General features: G+C 37.6%; 1 protein-coding gene across 6 annotated transcripts in view; it reads left to right on the top strand.

The window, feature by feature from the left end:
- Positions 1-17,218, top strand: part of PMS1 (PMS1 homolog 1, mismatch repair system component) — a 99,023-nt gene extending 81,805 nt beyond the window's left edge. For 2 of the 6 annotated variants that reach the window (XM_024733672.1, XM_024733674.1), the window contains 4 exons: positions 4,487-4,966; positions 8,134-8,264; positions 12,351-12,511; positions 16,856-17,214. In XM_024733672.1, the coding sequence (XP_024589440.1) occupies positions 4,487-4,966; positions 8,134-8,264; positions 12,351-12,511; positions 16,856-17,020 (937 nt within the window). In that variant the 3' untranslated portion in view covers positions 17,021-17,214. Of the gene's footprint in view, positions 1-4,486; positions 4,967-8,113; positions 8,265-12,350; positions 12,512-16,855 lie in introns of those variants that run through there. The other 4 variants (XM_024733673.1, XR_003001632.1, XR_003001633.1 and 1 more) reach the window with 4 other exon arrangements.
- Positions 17,219-21,633: the final 4,415 nt, after the last annotated feature.

Raw genomic sequence — 21,633 nt, 5'->3', positions numbered from 1 at the left:
TTATACAAAGAGTGCCAGCTGATGGTAGGCAGGGCCATGTCCTGATATGGCCAGAGGAGTCCTGGTTACTGGTGTGGGCCGCCCACAGGTAGATGGGGCCAGGTCATGAGTTGACTGGCTGTGGAGTCCTGGGGGGGTCCCGAGGCTAGTCCTGGCCCATTGGTGGGTGGAGCGGGGTCTCCAGGTGGCTGGCTGCCGGCTGGGGTTCCTTGATCTAGTGTCTGCCTGCTGGTAGGCAGAGGTGGTTCCTGACACAGCTTTCTGTATAGTTGTGGTGTCCCAAAGCTGCTGTCGGCCTGCTGGTGAGTGGGCCCAGTTCCTGACATGGCTAGCTGTGGAGTCTGGGGTGTCCCAGAGTAGGTATTGGCCCACTGGTGAGTGAGGCTGGGTCCTGGGGCTAGTGCCAGCACACTGGTGGGCAAAGCTGCATCTTGGCATTTCTTGGTACAGGGCTTAGAGTTTCCAGGCCTGGTGTATGGGCCCAGGCCCAAGATGTCCTGGGTCTGTTGTCTAACCCCTGGTGGGCAGAGCTGGGTCCTAGGGTTTCCAGCTGCAGGGCCTTGTGGGGTCCTAGAGTTGGTCTCTGCCTGCTGGTGCCAGGACCAGTTCCAATGGCTTGCTGAATGTCCCAGGGCTAGTGCCCATGCACTGGTATGGGGAGCTGGATCCCGGGCCCTTTGGTAGATGGGGCTGGGTCCTAAGGGGCTGTTGACTCGGGTCCTGTGGCAGCTGGCCTGCTGGTGTGTGGTGCTGTGTCCCTGCCCAGCTAGCTGCTTGGCCTGAGGTGTCCCAGTACTGATGCTGACAGGCTGGTGGCTTGGGGCAGGACTGCATCCCAAAGCTAGTAAGCTAGAGGGAGGATTCTAAAATGGTGCTTACCAGCATTACACATGGTAGAATGAGCTCCCTAAAATGGCTACTGCCAGTATCTATGTCCCTACGGTGAGTTCCATTTGCCTCCTGCCTCTGGGAGGCTTTCCCAGATCAGCAGGTGGGTCTGACCCAGATCCTTTCAGATTACTGCTTCTGCCCTGGGTCTTGGAGTGTGTGAGATTTTGTGTGTGCCCTTTAAGAGTGGAATCTCTATTTCCTTCAGCCCTCTGACTCTATTGAAAGTGAGCCTCACTAACCTTCAGAGCCAAACGTTCTGGGGTCTTCTTTCCTGGTGCAGGACCCCTGAGCTGGGGATCCTAATGTGGAGCTCAGACCCTGTGCTCTTTGGAAAGAAGCTCTGTGATTGATATCATTCTCCTGTTTGTGGGTCTTCTCCCCTGGGGGTATGGTCTTGACTATATACCACGACTCCGTCCCTCCTACCCATCTCATTGTGGTTCCTTCTTTATATCTTTAGTTGTAGAAGATCTCTGCTAGTCTTTAGTTCATTCTAATCGATAGCTGCTCTGTAAATAGTTATAATTTTGTTGTGCCCATAGAAGGAGGTAAGCTCAGGATCTTCCTACTCCACCTTGTTGGTCACATCTTTACATCTCTGGATTTTGCTTTTGAAATTCAGTCTGACGGACTCTGCCTTTCAAATGCAATAGTTAGTCCATGTAATGTATTAATTGATATGGTTGTGTTTTGGTCTACCATTTTCCTATTCCTTCTCAGTTTTGTTCCTCTGTTCCTCCTTGTTTTGGGAGAAAGGCAGCCTCTTTAGGGTTAAAAGAATATAATTTCATATTTAATTTTAATTCCTCTATTGGCTTTGCCTTATTTTTTGCTCTGGGGAATACATTATATATCCTTAATTTATCATAATCTACTTAGAGTTAATAGGGTACCATTTTAGGGACTTCCGTGGCACAGCAGTTAATAATCCACCTGCCAATGCAGCAGACACAGGTTCGAGCTCTGGTCTAGGAAGATCCCATATGCCACGGAGCAACTAAGCCCGTGCGCCACAAGTACTGAGCCTGTGCTCTAGAGGCCACGAGCCACAGCTGCTGAGCCCACATGCCACAACTACTAAAGCCTGTGCGCCTAGAGCCTGTGCTCCACAAAAAGAGAAGCCACTGCAATGAAAAGCACGTGCACTACAATGAAGAGTAGCCCCAACTCGCCACAACTAGAGAAAGCTTGCATGCAGCAACGAAGACCCAACGTGGCCAAAAATAAATAAATAAAATTAATTAATTAATTATTTAAAAAATAGAGTACCATTTCACATAAGCTATAAAAATGTTCCAAGTATAATTCCACTTACCACCCCTGTCCTTTACATAGTTGGTGTCATATATTTTACATCTACGTAAAAATAAACCGCATTTTAAAATATTACTTTTAAAATTTAAACAGTTATCTTTCAAAGACATAAGAGAATTTTTCAAAAGATCTTTTTTTTTTTCCTGTTTACCTACATAGTTACCATTTTTGGTGCTCATCATTTTTTCCTATACATCTGAGTTTCCATGTGGTGACATTTCTTAATAATGTAATTATGTTGGCAACAGATCTCAGCTTTCTTTTTGAAAATGTTTCATCTTCAAGTTTGAAGTAAATTTTTATGGATATAATTGAATCCTGGATTCTTATAGCACTTAAAAGATGTTATTCACTGTTATCTGGCTCTACATTGCTTATGATGAGAAGTTATATCCATCATTTGTCGTGGTGCTCCTTTTTTGTAACATCATCTTTTTTTCCTCCTATGCACTTCTAAGATTTTATCTTTATCTTTGGTTTTCAGCAGTTTGATTCTAATGTACTTAAGCTGTGGATTTCTTTGCATTTTTCCTGCTTGGGGTTCACTGACCTTCTTGAATCTGTAAAATGTTGCATTTATCCAAATTGGGTAACTTTCAGCCATAATTTCTTTGAATATTTTTACCCCATTACTTTTTTTTTTTTTTTTTGGCTGCATTGGGTCTTGTTGCTGTGCACAGGCTGTATCTAGTTGCGGCAAGCAGGTGCTACTCTTCATTGCAGTGCAATGGCTTCTCATTGCAGTAGCTTCTCGTGTTGTTGAGCACAGGCTCTAGGCACACAGGCTCAGTAGTTGTGGCTCGCAGGCTCTAGAGTGTAAGCTCAGTAGTTGTGGCTCGTGGGCTTAGTTGCTCCGCAGCACATGGGATCTTCCTGGACAAGGGCTCAAACCCATGTCCCCTGCATTGGCAGGCGGATTCTTAGCCACTGTGCCACCAGAGAAGTCCCTACCCCATTACTTTTATATTTTTTATCTGGGACTCGAATTACATATATGTTAGGTTGCTTGTTTTGCCAAAGTCACTGAAGTGTTTTTTCAGTCTTCCAATCATTTTTCTCTCTGTTGTTCATATTGGATAATTTCCTTTGATCTGTCTTCAAATTTCCTGATCCTTTCTTTTGCCATCTCTTATCTGCTGTTAAGTGTACCCAGTGAATTTTTCATTTCAGATATTCTATTTTTTAGTTTTAGAATTTCCATTTCCATTTGGTTCATTTTATAATTTCGCTTCTCTGTTGAGATTACCCCTTCTAGTCTCTCATTGTGATCATCTTTTTCTTAAGTCCTTAAATATATGTAAAGACCAATTAAAAAAATTTTTTTTTTGCAGTTCCGACATCTACATCATCATCTTGAAGTTGGTTCTTACTGTCCACTGTTTTTCTTTCCCATAACTCACGTTTTCCTTTTTTATTGCTTGAGTGGTAACTTTTGCTTGTATAATGGACATTGTGGTTGATACCTTGTAGAAACTCTGGATTCTGTTATCTTCCGAAAAGTGTTGGGTTTTGTTCTACCACGCATTTAAATTGCTGACAGATCACCTGGAGCTTAAGGAGACTTTGTTTTACACTTCCTTAGGCAAAGACTGTTTAAATTTTGCTGTTAGTCCTAGGGCAGCTTCCTTAGTTCTAGAACATAGTTTTTTGTTTTGTTTGTTTGTTTGTTTTTGTTTTGTTTCCTTACCCCTAAGATGTAAGATGTAGCCCTCCTCCAGTTTTAATTGAAAGCCCAAAGTGTTTTCCAAGTCATCTAATTATGTGGGATTTAAACTCCAAACTCTGTTTCTCCTGCAGCAGGCAACCACTGAAATCTCTGTTTAGCTTATTTAGCTTTCTAGTGGTTATTTTCTTCTAGATTCTCACACGGGATTTTCTCCCTCAATTTCCAGCTGTTTTGGAAGCAGGGAGTTCTGTGTTCTGATGACTCAGTCTAATAAGAGTGCAGCTTTCTGACTGAGTTCTTGCTACTCTTCCTTAATGCTCTGGGGACTACCCTCTGGGTAAAAGTGGTATAAATGTGGATCTCTTTTTTTTCAAGGGTTGAATCCATTACAAATTCTGCATGCTTTTCATTGCTTTTCAGTGCCTATTTTAAATGGTTGATTTCTGTATTTTGTTCAGAGCTTATGGTTATAGTAAGGTGGGTTAATCCAATACGAACTCCTTTGTCGTTACTGAACCTGGAATACCAGCTCTTTATTTTTTATAAAATTTGCTTCGGATGGTTAATGTATTTCTCATTATGACTTCATTAGTTCTTTTTTATCTCTATTCATAGATATGAAGAGAAGGCTACTAAAGACTTGGAAAGATACAATAGGCAAATCAAGAGAGCCATTGAACAGGAGTCGCAAGTATCATTAAAAGATGGAAAAAAAAGGATAAAACCCACCAGCGCATGGAATTTGGCACAGAACAAGTTGAAAACGTCATTATCTAATCAGCCAAAACTTGATGAGCTCTTTCAGTCCCAAATTGAAAAAAAAACCCAAAACATTAAAAAAGTTCAGATCCCGTTTTCTATGGAAAACTTAAAAAAGAATTCTGATAAACATAGGAAATTTGACTTAGAAGAAACGGATGAATCTTACTTGATCCACAATCTCAAGTTTCCTGATGCATGGCTAATTACATCCAAAACAGAGATAATGTTATTAAATCCATACAGAGTGGAAGAAGCTCTCCTATTTAAAAGACTTCTTGAGAATCACAGACTTCCTGCAGAGCCACTCGAAAAGCCAATTATATTAACAGAGAGGTATGGTGAAGTAATATAATTTTTTTTACTCTAAGAACATTTATTGAAATTGAAGGGAAAAAGTTGAAAGTGTTTCCTAGCAGGGAAAAGTGGTATTTATTTAAAGAAATTTTTGTAATTTGATTTCAAATATTTAATGGAATTGCTTTTAAATGAATAATTTTAAAATATTCTAGGTAGTTTACTTCTGCAGTTAATAAATATCAAGCTCAGTTCCCCCCTGTACATTAGTGATTTCCCCAGGGTAGTCTTGACATTGGATCGCCATGACTCTTCTTCATTGTGCACTCTTTGTTTTAACATTTCAAACATATACCAAAACAGAATTATTCAATGAATGCCTTTATCAACAATTATCAAGATTTTGCCACATTTACTGTCTGTCCTTGGTGTATATATATATATATATATACATACATACATACATACATACACACATGTATGTTTTTCCTTTTGCTAAAGGATTTAGAATGATTCCTATCCTTAGAATTTTCAGTATGTTTCTCTCTAAAATGGCCATTTTCTTAGCCACAATGCCTTTTTTCATGCATTACACAATACTAATTCCTTGGAATTGTTCCTCATTGTCTCAGAATGTCTTTTTATAGTTTTTAAATTAAGTTTAATTTATATCTAAACAAGGTCCAACCATTACATTTTGCTTTGTATTTTAAATCTCTTCTAATATCACACCGTTAATGTATTGTAGATTCTTAGTTGCTTGTTCATTGGAATATCCCATTGTCTCTATTTGTCTCTCTTGCTTTCTTGTGGTGGTGGTTAACTTGTTTTTCCCTCTCCCATTTTTAAATGGAAGTTAGCTCAGGAGGATTGAATAGATTTAGATTCTACTTTCTGGTAAGACTGCTTAATAGGTGGTGCTATGTACTTCATATTTCATCACATCAAAAGGCACTTATCACTGGGTTCAGCTGCTGACAACCTGATGTTCCATCTTAAAGTTCCCCGATAACCTTTCCATCTAATGGTTTTATCCATTGATGATTGTTGCGTGAACTAACTTTATGATAGATTGTAAAATGGGGGTATTTCCTTTTCATATCCTATGTGAGCAAATTGTTTTCTGTAAAAACAAATAACTGTTAAATAATCTACTAACATTTTACTTTTTTGTACTTAATATTTCTTTTTTAGTGTGACAAAGGTAGAAGAAATTATATTTATGACAAAGGAGATAAAAACCTGAAATTAAAAAGATGACAATTTGTTTTGGAGGCCAACATTCTGTTTCAGACTTCCAAGAATAAATCAGAAATCATTTAAAAAATGTATTTAAACCCTTGTGTTAAAGACCCTGCCTCCAGAAAGAAAAACAGGCCAGAACCAAAAAAAATTTGATAAAGCTATCTTTTTAATTAAGGCAATAGTAATCACAGTAATTAAAACCCAGTGTCTTTTACAGTATTCTTTTAAGACCAGCTAGGAAACTGTCAAAGAAAGAATTAAAAAGAATTAATACAGCCTTAGACTTAATTAAAACAGTTCAAAAATCTGACAGTACTTTTCTTTTTCTTCACTTAAAAAGAGCTAGGGTGTATTTGTATACTCCACTGCTTTTCTAAATGGTATTCATAAATTTTCATTTAGATCTCAAAAATATTTTTGTGCTTTATGAATTATAGGTTTTTAAAAATATTCTTCTTTGTGGCATTCTGTTATTTAAAAACAAATAAAAGTTATTATTTGGGGTCCATACTGGCCTGAGAATAAATCTTTCTTATTTGAACATGGACAGCAACAAAGCTTAATTCAAAATTGTTTTCACCTTTCTTCTGAAATATGACATCCCCATCACAGTTAATAATATAAGTTTTTAAAAACTGAGTCATAAAGAAGGTAATTATGGGTTGGGCTCAATTTTCGTGTCAGAGTTCTAATGCAGGTTGTGTAGTTTATCTCTCAATGGAGTATATAATTTAGAGATTATAAAATACAAAGAGCTCAATAATAATAACAATAATGGCTCATATTTATTGAGCTCTTACTATATGATAGGAACTTTACCAAGCCCCTTGCTTTCATGATCTTATCGTCACAATAACCGTATGAGACGTATCCACATTTTAACGAGGAAACTGAAACACAGAATGTTAAGTAACTTACCAAGGTTCATACAGTCAGTATATAAGCAGTGGATCCAGCATTCCAATCTTGACAGTAACTGTAGACCCTGCACCACTAATTTCTATACTATATCATTATCACCACCACTACCACTGCCCCCGGCTCTCAGATTAATCTTCTCAATGTTGGGTTAGACCAGACAGCACACATCTGCTATATAGCCAAAGTTCTCCTCTCCATGATATCTGCTCTTATAGCCAGTGGGGTCCTCAACCTTTCAGAGGTGATAAGCAAAGACATCATCTATTCATTTAATTTTCAAGGGGGACAAGATTTTAATGAAGAAGTAGCAGCTCATCATCCTGCACTGGATAGAATATAGAACAGTGCCTTATTTACATAGGTGTCAACTGTAACTGACACATTACTGTAAATAACATGTTAGGAAGCACCTGACCAAGCCTAAAACCAGCATGAAACATTAATTTGTGCCCTAGATAATCTTTGGCCACCTCAAAATTTTGTTTAGGGCTAGTACCACTCAGCGTATGCCACCTTTGGCAAACATACCATGCCTATAGTATACTGGAGGTATCTCTCCCAAGTCCTGAATTACTTTTATAAGTTCTTGGGAGAAAAAGATACATGCTTATCTTCTTATTGAAGAAACCTTGACTAGCAATAGACTATTACACAGGATGGGCTACATCAATAACTTGACAATGTGTCTTTGTAAATAAAGGTATAAAATGGCGTTATTTATAAATAAAGTTTTCATTTGTATTATAGAGAGAGTACTTTTTAAATTTCACATTTAGTTTGTGAAACTAACATTCTAGAAGATAGAAACTGTCTTTTGTGTCTATTCTTCCTCCTTTCTGTACACTGTATATATGGTAGGTCTACGCAGTATTAACAGAAATGTAAAAAGGTAAAGTTTCTCACAGGGCTCCTTATACCTTTGTATTTTGGTTAGTGATAATAACACTTTTTAAAGGGACGTCGGATTAACTTTTCTCCGTAAATTCTCTTATTTCACTTTACGTATTTAATAAGTTAAAGGGCCATAATTTCTTTTTCAGTCTTTTTAATGGATCTCATTATTTAGAGATTTTACATAAAATGACAGCAGATGACCAAAGATACAGTGGATCATCTTACCTGTCCGATCCTCGTCTCACAGCAAATGGTTTCAAGATAAAATTGATACCAGGTATGATAATGCGGTTTAATACTTCCTGACTTGGAAAAATAAGTCTTGTTCCAAAAGTTACTTTTGAGTTGCGTAATTTACAGATATCACGGTATATTTTTGTCTCACCAAAAGTACAGCGTCAGCTTTGTAAAAACAGTCATATTTCAGAAAGGTCACCTCTGCCTGAAACAAGCAAGTTTAGCATTTCTTTCAGTCCATTGCCTTGTATTTTAGCAATTCCATAACTAATCAAGTAATTGTAATTTTTGCCATCCTTTGTCACAATATGCAAACTGCCTGCAGTGTCTAACTAAATTATTAAATACTCCTTAGATGATGAAGCAGAAATAGACATGTAGGGTACTAGAATTGACTAACAAAATGAAACATCTCTTTTCCTTTTTTAAAAGCATTTACTTGTTTTGCCAATTAGATGTGTAGCATCAACAGTCATACTGTTTGGAGAGTGGATGATTTGATTCCATGGCTTTGCTAAAAAACCTGTCATAATACTGTTTGCTTACTGTGGAAATTCACTAGGTGGGGAGAAAAAAGAAAATTCTTCTGGCTAGGAGACTTCGGTTTTCCTGGCTGGCCCCTTCTCTCTTCTTTCATAGTTTCCATACTTAACTGCCTTCTGCCCTAGCTACCTAGGCCAGTCTTGTCCTATTACTTTGCTTTCATCTGGTATCAAGCAGCACAAAGGTACCAGGAAGAGTGATTCCACTGTCCCTTCCTCCACCCTCCCCTAAACTTGCCATGACCAAAGTGTACAAAAACAAAACAATGTAGAAAATTTTTAAAGGATTGTTTTACAGAGACATGAAAAGAAAATAAGTAAAAACAATGTACAAAACCATGAAATGGAATATATACAGAAAATGCTTTGGTGTTCCAAACTTTAACTTTATTGACTAGCAGTTTTAAGAAAACCTACCCAGAACTTCTTTCCTCCTAACCTCAATCCTGGATATTTAGATTTGGAGTGAAGAGTTAGTCCAAATCCCACCTCTGCCATTTAAAAACACGTGTTGTAGGGAAAGTCAGTTGGCCTCAGTGTTACCTCATCAATAACAACTAATAATTATTATGTGCATGGCAGTAGTCTAAGTATTTAATGTATTAATTCATTTGATCTTTCTAATAGCCCTGTGGTTCTGTTACTGTGCCCATTTTTTATAAATAGAAAAATTGAGGCATGGAGAAACTAAGTTTGCCTAAGGGTACAGATTAGTGGTAGAACCAGGATATGAACCCAAGCAATCTGCCTTTAAAACCAACTCTTAACTAATTTATGTTCATTTCCTATTAAAATTGATGTATTTACTTCATGAAGTTGTTAGCACTAAACTAGGTACTTAGGTAAATCAGCATAGTACTTGGCAATGGTATGTGTTCAGATATTCTCTTTTCTTCCAGCACCCCCTTTCTGACCTGTAGTCATTTTTTTGGTCCTCCTAGAAATCTTTCATCCTCAGGACTTCTGACGTTTTAAAAATTTATTTGAAGTGTGAAGCAAGGAGTTTATGTATGTGTATGTGTGTGTGTAGCAAGATGTTTTTTTCTTAATCTATTTTCCTAATTAACTATGTGGCATTGGTGGCAGGTACTTTTTTTTTTCATGAAAGATGTTATCACAACAATTTTTTTTAAGTTAGGATAACTACCCTGCCTGTTCCAAGAGCATGTTTGTTTTTGAGTTACCCAGTAAGTTTCTGTGTCACAGATGCTTTCAGCTCTCAGCTTGTAGAGAATGTTTTTAAGTCCTGTAAATGCCAGGTACTTTGCATGGTACCAAAGATATGGAAATGAATAAGCCAGTCATCTGCGAACTGACTTGATTTGATCGGAATTAACTTTACTTCGATTATCATCAGCATTATTTCTCTTCTCAGTAACAGATCAAGTTAAAGGCATTCGTTTTTTTTCTTCATTTTTTTAAAACCATTTTTTCATTCATTAATTTTTATGTCATGTTTTCTTAAAGACCATTTCTCCATCTTTTAGTGAGAGTTTTGTTGTATTGGACTAACTTTTTTTTTTTAAAAAAACATATTTCCATACATTCATGACGGGTAGAAGTAGCTGGATTCTTTTTTTTTTTTTGCAATACACGGGCCTCTCACTGTTGTGGCCTCTCCCGTTGTGGAGCACCACAGGCTCCGGACACGCAGGCTCAGTGGCCATGGCTCATGGGCCCAGCCGCTCCGCGGCATGTGGGATCCTCCCAGACTGGGGCACAAACCTGCATCCCCTGCATTGGCAGGCGGACTCTCAACCACTGCGCCACCAGGGAAGCCCTGGACTAACTTGATCAGCAGTTTGCCAGTTGTCATAAAACATCTTTAGATAAAAGCACTTGAAAGAGGAAGAATACATCTGGCTTTAAGGAAAAAGATTCTGAATGTGACCCTAAGAACTTTGCTTGTTAATGAGAATAGCTTTTGTTCTGTATCAATAAGAATTACACATTTTAGGAACTGAAAACTTGTCAAACCACTTATTGAAGTACTTTCGGGAAATTGAGAAGCATTTCACAGAATTTTATGCAAACTTCTTGAACATGATTCCAAATGTCTCTAAGTTTTCCATATCTAAATTTTGCAAGCACAGATATTAAAATATTGCTCCGTTTCCTTGTTTGTTGCCATATACTTTTTACCCATATCCACAAATAATTCTGTGAAATGTGTATAATTTTCCAGCATTCATGTAGACAGTATTAGACTTTTCAGTCAAATCATACTGTAAATGGTATAGAAGCAACAACAGTGAAAAGTCTCTTGACTGATAAATTTTACTATCTGTATAAAAAGATGTGAACTGGAATATTCTGCTACTTCCTCTTTGCCTATCTAAACCCTGTTTCAAGTCCCATTTAAGTTCCCCTGGTTGCTCAAACTCTCATTTTGTCTTCCTTCACTGAGCTCTGTATTTTACCCCTTAACACTTGATTATGTATTTCTTATATTATTCTCCAGTTGTTTCCAGGGAATAACATTAGGATGCCTTCTCTGTTTAGTATACCACCAGTTCATCTGCCATTCAGGTCAAGGAACTAGTCTGTAACTGGGAACAGGTTAGGAACAGGGTCGTTGACATCTCAGGACCTGAAACTCTTCAAGCTACATCACTCCTCTTTTAAAATTTTTCCATTGATAGCTACCACTTACCAACATGGGACTGTCTCTTTTTTTTGTTTGTTTTTTTACTTATAGGTACTTATAGGTAACATCTTGTGGTCTCCAATATTAAGAACACTGTTACACAGATATAACCAAAGAAAACAAATTTCTGCTATTTTCTAAAATTATAAAATGCATTCTAAAGCCAAATTTGATGCTTGGGAATATATGCTGTTATGGATATTTTACCCCATTATATATCCAATCATGTTGCTACTTTTTAGTTTTATTTTAATCACTAAATTATTTAGTTTAAATAATAGATAATATGTCAGATTTAAACATTATTCTAGTAAAATAAACATTAGTGTTTCATTTCCTCAAATTGCTAATATATTAATAAGTTACTATAGTGGTAATCATTTTGTAGTTTATATGTGTGTTTATCAACACTTTGTACACCGTAAACTTACACAGTGTTATATGTCAAATATATCTCAATAAAGCTGGAAGAAAATAAGTTACTATGTGAGTATTTTTATAATAACCTGTTAAGTTAAACTAATCATAGAAATAATTCAGGTTTTTAGATATTAAACCAGTAGGCTAGAATTTGAACAGCAGCAGTTGTTAAAACATTTAAACCAGTTTTATTTTAATAAATAATAATGGGCCTCCATTTTCTCTCCAAAGTAAGAAATGTTCTAAATAAATGTAGGGAACAGAACAACAGTAACTGAGATTAAATTAAATGATGTAAAGCACTTGAGCACTTACGACTTAATGTGAATGTGAAATCCTATGCGAAATTATTATTTGTTCTTCAACTAAGGAACAAAACTTTTTCCTGACTCTATTAAATTCTAATGAAGGTTAACTAAATATTTTAACAGTGATTTTGTTTTTAATAGACATTTTCTGGAATATAGTTTAAACAAAACTAACTATATATGTGGTTTTATTTATTTTTTTCCTTTAGGAGTTTCCATTGCTGAAAACTACTTGGAAATAGAAGGAATGGCTAATTGTCTTCCATTCTATGGAGTGATGGATTTAAAAGAAATTCTTAACGCTATATTAAACAAAAATGCAAAGGAAGTTTATGAATGTAGACCTCGCAAAGTGATAAGTTATTTAGAGGTATGCATTATTAGCTTATGTAGATTGTCTAGGTTTTAAGATACTTAACTTTTCCTTAATAAAATAGTAAATGGTTTCAAAATAGTAAAGTTTCTATAAGGCTTATTATCTGTTTGCAAGAGGAAATACTATTTAAAAAAAAAAATTCCATTAAAAGTTTCACATCATGGACTGGTTGTGGTAAACTCTATCATGGATCCTTACTATAACATTATTTCTTGAATACATATTGAGGAAGAGCCTTATGCATGAGACACTCTGTGAAGTTTTTTGTTTTGTTTTGTTTAGAAGGGATTCAAAATTGCTCCACCTTGATACCAAACACTTGTCTAAAAAGAACTGTAATGTGATTTTAAGCCCTGATCTCTTCAAGAGCAAAAGAGGGGAGGGGGAATGAAAAATGTAGATTATTGAATAAATGGAAATTTTCATTTTCTAGCAGTATCTACCACAGATGAGAAGTAAAAGTGGATTAAAAAATAAATTCAAAAGTAATAGAGGATGGAGGCAGGTTATAAAGTTTTAAATGTCCAAGTGTTGGGCATTTGGTGGTAAAACAATAGTGATTGTCTCTGTATTGAGGTTCTGTCCCTCAAGGTTGACTCGTGTTATTTTGAACTTTATAATAAAGTTTATTTTCTTCCTTTTAAAAAATGAGTCATTTTTGTTTAGACTGTGATCATGGTGGGCCGTGAATTCTGAGGGTCAGATTTCCTCAACAGGAAAGTCCATTCTTTACCCTTCCTGAAGATTATAGTCAGTAGCTTCTGTGAATACTTCAAGAGGTTTGTCCTATGGAACTTGCCAACCTATTGTGGAGGCAATTCAACACTGATAGTTTCTAGGGACCTGAAACTTTTCTTGTGAAGGAGTTGGTATAAACTAAATAAAGGTTGAGGGAGTTGTGGGTAGTGTTTTGTGTATCAAAGAACAACATGGGAAGAAGTAAGATTTCAGAAATAAGAGGAAAAAATGGTTGGGATTAGTTACAAATACTTTTACTAATACTGTACCTCTCATTATGTTAAGGCAATAGTGGATGTGATTCTTAGGGAAGATAGTCTAAGGAAAAAAGAGAACTTCTGTCAGAACCATAGTTATGCTTCCATTGACGGTCAAGCTGAATAAGATGAATCGAAGATAACAATAGAAGAGTAAAAAAAGAATCAAGGGAGGAGTGGATATACAAGTCAAGGGAGGAAAGAAACTTAAAAATAAATAAGTAGTATCACATTCTCTATAGGGTATAGTTGCTAGAAGACCAGCAGGTGTGGCTGCTAGATGGCAGTTACATCCTACAAGAGAGCCATAACAGAAAAGTAGTAGTGATAGTGAAAGAGTGGGAGCAGTGGTGAAAACTGTAGGCAGCAAGTTACATGGTGGTGAAGGGACAAAAAGAGAACATGTTTGTATTGAATTCACTGAAAAAGTCTTACAGTAAAAGATTGAAGAGCAGATGTTCCAGAAGAGGCAGGAAGGGAGATGAGTTAACAATATAAGCTTTAGAGAGGTGAAACCATTCTCTGAATCAAGAGCAGACGAGGGAAGAGCTTTAAAGTGAAAGTAAAAATATTTTGAGGTAAACTTGAGAGAAGTCATGTATGATATATGTGGTGATGAAATAGGAGAGGTTATCTGCTGAGAGTGAAGAGGCTGGGGAGGCACTTGAGGTTTTGAGTATATTGGAAACGATGTGAAACTAAGAGCTGCAGGTACTTCAAGAGAAGGTTGATTAGAGAAGAATAGGATATTCAAATGACATTAAAGGCTCATAAGAGCTAATATTGGTATTGGATCCAGCCAGCGAGTTTTGTGATTCTCCAACAATGCTCGGTAGAATTTATCCAAGTGTAAGGATTAGCAAGAGGAATATGGTGTAAGAAAAAAAGGGTGAGTAACGAAATTTGAACACATATTATACATAAGAAACTGTTTAATCCTAGAGGGATATAAAGATGAATTAGATTCTAGTAAGAACCTGCCCTTAGATTCTAGTTGGAATGTAGAGGGAATGCAGGAAGTGAAGCTAGAGATAGTATCTTTAATGCCTCACTAACTATTCACACCTGAAGTATGGAAAGATGACAGAAGGGTGCTTGTGGGCCAGGAGAATTAGGAAGGATTGAGGAGATTAAAGGTCAAAGTGAAGAAGAAGAATAGATTTAGTTGGAATAAAGGAAGCCGGATGATCTGAAAGATAATGGGAGAGAGTATGTGGTTAGAATAATGTTAGCATTCAGGATCTTTGAAGTAAAACAGTTTTTGAAAAAAAAAATCTTAAAACAAGCCAACTTCACTAATGCTATTTTACCCCCAAACTGTCAGTCTTCCCTATCTCAGAAAACAGCACTACCATACCAAAAATTATCCTTGATTCTGCATCCTTCATAACCAGTCCATCAGCAAGTCTTGACTTTACCTCCAACTCATGTCAGGAGTCTTTTATAACTCCCTCCATCTCTACTACTATCTCCCTAGTCAAAAACTCACCAGAGATTGCATTGAATCCATAGATTGCTTTGAGTAGTATGTTCATTTTAACTATTCTTTCAATCCAAGAACATGGTATATCTGTCTGTTTGTGTCATCTTCAGTTTCTTAGATTAGTGTCATAGGTTTCCAAGTACAGGTAGGTGTACTCCTAGGTAGGTGTACTCCTAGGTATTTTACTCTTTTTGATGCAATGGTAAATGGGGTTATGTCCTTAATTTCTCTTTCTGATAGTGTATAGAAATGCAACAGATTTCTGTATATTAATTTTGTATTCTGCAAATTTGCTGAATTCATGATGAGCTCTAGTAGTTTTCTGGTGGCATCTTTAGAATTTTCTATGTATAGCATCATGTCATCTGCAAACAGTGACAGTTTTACTTCTTCCTTTCCAATTTGGATTCCTTTTATTATTTTTCTTATCTGATTGCTGTGGCTACAACTTTCAATACTGTGTTGAATAAAAATGGTGAGAGTGGGCAACCTTGTCTTGTTCCTGATGGTAGAGGAAATGCTTTCAGCTTTTCACCATTGAGTATGATGTTGGCTGTGGGTTTGTCATAAATGGGCTTTATTATGTTGATATATGTTCCCTCTGTGCCTACTTTCTAGAGAGTTTTTATCATAAATGGATGTTGAATTTTGTCAAGAGTTTTTTCTGCATCTGTTGAGGTTATCATATGGTATATATTCAATGGAATACTACTCAGCCATAAAAAAGAAGGAAAATTTGCAACAACATGGGTGGGCTTGGAGGGTATTATGCTAAGTGAAATAAGTCAGACAGAGAAAGACAAATACTGTATGATATTACTTATATGTGGAATCTAAAAAATACAACAAACCAGTGAATATAATAACAAAAAAGAAACAGTCTCACAGATATAAAGAACAACTGAGTGGTTACCAGTGGGGAGAGGTAATATAGAGGCAATATAGGAGTAGGGGATTAATGATTAGCTTATAAAATAAGCTACAAGGATATACTGTACAACACAGGGAATATAGCCAGGTTTTATAGTAACTGTAAATGAAGTGTAACCTTTAAAAATTATGAATACTATATTGTACACCTGTAACTTACATAATATTGTATGTTACACTCAATAAAAAAATATATATATATATAATTAATTAATTTTTAAAAACAGCTCTCACCAGGACTGCAGTGATTGCCTGCAAGACTTCTGCTTCTCTTCTTGACCTGCCTCAAGCCATACTGCACAAAGTAGCCAGACTGATTGTTTTAAAATGTGAAACGAATGTCAGGCTTTTGCTTAAAAACCCTCTGGTTACTTCCCTGTGCATTCAGATTAATACCCAAATTGCTTACCCTGTCCCAAAGGGTGATGGGGCCCCTGCCTAACTCCTTTTCTCGTTTATCTCTTCACTTCAGTAACTCTGCTGCTCCCACACTGACCATTCAGTTCTTTCTGTTCCCTCTGTCTGAAATGCTTTTCTTTCCCCATCATCTTTGCATCATAGTTCCTTAAATTGAAGCTTAACTGTCACCTGGAGGAAGCTTTTCCTAATCACACAATCACTCTCTATCACGTTGCCCAGTTTAATTTTGTGCACTATTAGTCGCTGAAATTGTCTTTGTATTTTTATCTTTCTGCTTCTCTGCACTAGAATGTCAGTTTTAGAAGAGCAAGGATCTTGTTTGTCTTGTTCTCTGCTGTATTCCTAGAACCTACAGCAGTGACTAGCACATAATTGGTGTTTAATAAATATTTGTTGAGTGAGTAAATAATAAAGGAATATAATCAATTTTCTGTCTTCCTCCTTGCCAGTAAAAGCCTGTTTTCTGCTTCAGGGTATATCACAGTAAAATGTATGGCTTTCTCTCCACAGGGAGAAGCAGTGCGTCTGTCTAGACAGTTACCCATGTACTTATCAAAAGAGGACATCCAGGATATTATCTACAGAATGAAGCACCAATTTGGAAATGAAATTAAAGGCTGTGTTCATGGTCGCCCATTTTTTCATCATTTAACCCATCTCCCAGAAGCTACATGATTAAATATGTTTAAGAAAATTTGTTACTATTGAAATCGATATGGTCATAAAATAATATGAGTTGGGTTTCAAACTGTCTTTGTACTATCATGTGTCAAATGGTTGTTTTATAAGTAAGGATTCACTGGCCTGTTTGTATACTGAAAAAATTTTCCAAAACTGTAAAAATCTTAAATAAACTAATATAGACTATTCATTTTATTCTCAAGAACCAGCCTTCATAATAATTATTGGGTTGTAAACTCCAAATTGAAAAATACTTACTGTTCTTGGGTGGTTGATTTGCTAGGTTCTGTGGATCTAATTGTATCCTCCAGACTTGTACATTGAAGCGCTAGCCCCCAGTGTGATGGTATTTGGAGATGGGCCTTTTGGAGAGGTAATTTGGTTTAGATGAAGTCATGAGGTGGTGCCCTCATGGTGGGATTAGTGCCCTTATAAGAAGAAATAACAGAGAGTTTGCCCATTCTCTCTTCTTCTCCCACCCCCCCATCCCCACCACCACCACCACTCCGCCCCAGCTGCCATGTGAGGACAGAGAGAAAAAGTGGCCCTCTGTAATCCAGGAATAGAGCTCTCACCAGAAACCAACCATGTCAGCCCCTTGACATTGGACTTCTAGCCTCTGGAACTATGAAAAAATGTCTGTTGTGCTTTTAAGCCACGAGTCTATAGTATTTTGTTATGGCAGCCTGATCTAATACAGTGGGTCAGTCCTGTGCAGGGAGAATCACAGACTCAACTGGTATATATGGCAGAAGTTATCAATCTTGTGTAAAGTAGGATTGAGAGGGAGTGGGGAAAAAGTAAGAAAATGAAATTCAGAGAAAGAAGATAAAACATAGCTTCGAAAACCCTGCTATTTACCTCTATTTGGGAGTAACAGTTGAGAAGTTGCTGTCTCTTATATGGAAATTATTGGGCTGTGGGATTAAAATTTGTCAGAACATAGGAAGATCCAGATTTTTAACAAAATTTAGATTGAGTGTTCATTGTGCATGTGTCCTTTCAAAAACCAGATCCCAAGATGTTAAAAAAAAATTATAAAAAAGTTAAATAAAAAAACAGATCCCACAAGTGCACCAAAGTACTTAATTTACAAAAAGTTGCAACATGATTTTTAGTGAATATATTTGTTATATAAAATAATATACAGGATACAGTGTCCCCACATTCACACCACCTGTAGTTTTCAAGGAGAATTTAAAAATTCTTAAAGACACTTGTGTTAAGAGGTACAAATAGTGATAATTTATACCTGTAGCCAGGACTTTTTTCCTAACGTCCTGTTTCCAACAACCCAAATACTAGAGGTTTTTTCCCCCATTAATCCCTTTAATAACTTGGGGCCCCTCTCTGGAAGACCTTTCTGGGAGTAATCCTTTTTAATTTACTGGGTAAATTGAGGAAAGAGAAGTTCAGAGAGATACTGAGAAAGACAAAATTTGCATCATCCTTTGTACCAATCCTAAGCAAAATTTTGGAGTCATTTTCCAGCTGACGTAATCTATTAAGAGGTCCTACAATGGCTTCTTAGATGAATAAACTCATTTTGCGTTTTCTTTCCAGTCCTGGATTCTATCAGGTCAAGGTAGTAATTATGACAGCAGGTATTTATCACTTGTTCACTAGATCCACTGTGCACTTACCTTGTATGATCTCATTAATGTTCACATCAGATTTAGGATTGTAGGTACTATTGAGTCTCCAATCCCAGAGCTCGTGTTCCTTACCACGTTCATTGCTTGCCATGAGAAGCAGGCCCTATTCGTTAGAGTCTACGGAAGTATTTGGGAAAAGGAGAAAATTATAAAGCAGCCCCTGATGCCACTCTAAGCAATACTAGATCAACTTTGAGCTGCAATTTACTGAGTCTGGTGGGCAGGATCGGGGCCAGTTCTGCTGAGGCCCCGCCTCCTGGCTCCCGAAGAGGGCGCGGAAGTCCCGCCCCCACGCACCACCCTCCCCATCCCCCATAGGCCCTGACGGCAGCGGCGGCGGCGGCAGCCGCAGCAGTAGCATTGGCAGCAGTAGGTGCTGCCGTCGCCGACCACGGGACAAAATGGCTGGAGGAGGCGGAAGCGTCTGCGAAGCTCTGGCTCCTAGGATGGAGGTAACGGCCGCTGCAGTTTGGGAAGCTGATGGTGGGGATTAAGGGCGATGCGAGGAGATCTGGAGGGAAAGGAAAGCCTCCCAAATTGCCCATTTTTCTCGCTAGGTTACGGCTTGGCCGGGAAGAGGGAGGATTCTTAAGGTTTGATCCTCCCAAAGTGCTCTTGAGACCCAAGGGCCTTGCTTAGCATTCCACCCTTGGCCATAGGACAGGGGTGACGCCGAACCCATGCGGTGGTGAGGCTTGAAGTCCCCTTTGGATGGACCTTTCACCTTGTGTGGTCCCGCCGTGTGTGGCCTCGCAGTTCCTACGAGGTTTCAGATATTTAACGTACTGAAAAGTGTTAGACCTGAATTCAGGTGGATAGATTTTTGTTGTTATTTTCATTGGCTGTTTGATTCTCGATGATCTTATCCACCTTTTGTGGCTTCAGACTGCAGGAATTATAGGCCATTCCACTGCAGCCTATGTTTCTTAACTAAGAATGTAAATATCTATTTATTGGAGACCCAAGGTGACTCACTAACTTAAAAACCGACGTTGCCAAGCAAATTAAAAATACCAATAATGATATTAAGGTATTTAAGTGAACTAGACTTGTTCTTGAAATCAATTCTATATTAATTTTGGCAAACCAGTGTTCTTGGATTCATAGTTGCTAAAAAGAATCTTTGAGGTGATATAATCCAAACAATTTTACAGATGAGAAAATAGAACCCAGAATACTTAACTGTGAGTTGCCTGAGTACCCACAGCTGATCTAGTACTTTACCAGTTCCACTTCAAATGTTGATATTACCATAAACAAAACAAAGAAGGGTAAGTACTGAAAGAAAAATCATACATTTTATTGCAGAACCAAATAAAAAGTGACTCAAGATTGTCAGTTACTTCTCTTCATAAACATGAATAATTAAATGACCTATTAATTTATTCTAGATCGTTTGGTTGATCTCACCCAAGCTTTAAACTTTTTTTTTTTTTTTTTTTTTGTGGTATGCGGGCCTTTCACCGCTGTGGCCTCTCCCGTTGTGGAGCACAGGCTCCAGACGCGCAGGCTTAGCGGCCATGGCTCACGGGCCCAGCCGCTCCGCAGCATGTGGGATCTTCCCGGACAGGGGCACAAACCTGTGTACCCTGCATCGGCAGGCGGTCTCTCACCCACTGCGCCACCAGGGAAGCCCTAAACATTTTTAATTTTCAAAACCTTCATTGTTTTCAGTAATGCTAACAACACAGTACTGAGCACTCTCCACTTCTGCCTTGAGATTGTTTTCTCTGCTGGCTTTTTTTTTTTTTAATGTCTATTCAGGTATTTTGCTCGTTTTTGTTTTTATTTATTTATATTTTATTTATTTATTTTTGGCTGTGTTGGGTCTTCATTGCTTCACATGGACTTTCTCTAGTTTCAGCGACTCTTTATTGTGGTGTGCAGGCTTCTCATTGTGGTGGCTTCTCTTGTTGTGGAGGACGGGCTGTAGGTGCACAGGCTTCAGCAGTTGTGGCACGTGGGCTCAGTTGTTGTGGCTCACAGGCTCTAGAGCACAGGCTCAGTAGTTGTGGCACATGGGCTTAGTCGCTCTGCGGCATGTGGGATCTTCCTGGACCAGGGCTCGAACCTGTGTCCCCTAGATTGGCAGGCAGATTCTTAACCACTGCACCACCAGGGAAGCCCTACTTGCTTATTTTTTTAATCACACTTTTTAATTCCTCCTTAAGCGACTGCAAATTAATGTAAAACTTTTTCTAGTTTTTAAAATCCTGTTTCAGTAGTTTTCAACTTTGAGCCATAGTAGGAGAACCACTGCCCTATCCTATATCAAAGTTCCCCTAACAATCTCAAGTCCATTTCATTTAGCCCATATTTTTTCATCTCTGCAATGAAGATGCTGAACCTGACCCTGAAGTGCACAGTTATTTCTAACATTCTATAATTTTGTTTTTTCCTATTGTGTCATGAATATTCATTAGCAGGACCTGGAATGACCTATTTTCAGTTAATTATCACTGTATGACTATTGACCGTATTTAACTACTTCTGAAGAGGTCCATTTTTCCCCATAAAATCTTTTAAACTAATCAGTGGGGGTTGGGGAGTAGATTTCTTCCACCCTACTCAAATTGGACTCAGAATCACTATAACTCCCTCATCTCTATTTTAGTTGTATATTCATTTCTTTGTTTATTCAGTGACATTTATTGAGTGCCACACTCAGCGCTGAACACAATACAGAGAAAAGACGTTCCTTGCCCTACAGTTGAGAAAAATTATTGCAATGTAATATAAGTGTTATGAGACTATGTATCAATAGTATGTAGTACAGAAGTGGAGAGGGCCACCCACTGCCTTTGAGAAACCTATAGAAGAAGCTAGCAAGTTGAATCTTAAGGTTAAGGATTATCCAGGAGGAGAAAGAAAAGAAAGGTGTTTCAGGCAGGAGGAATAGCATGTGCCAGTGCCTTGGTGAGTGCAAGGAATTCTACATTGCTGTATCTTGAG

The sequence above is a fragment of the Neophocaena asiaeorientalis genome, unplaced genomic scaffold, assembly GCF_003031525.2.
Source record: "Neophocaena asiaeorientalis asiaeorientalis breed wild unplaced genomic scaffold, Neophocaena_asiaeorientalis_V1.1 scaffold24, whole genome shotgun sequence".
Lineage (NCBI taxonomy): Eukaryota > Metazoa > Chordata > Mammalia > Artiodactyla > Phocoenidae > Neophocaena > Neophocaena asiaeorientalis.
This window is presented reverse-complemented; position numbering and strand designations above follow the sequence as displayed.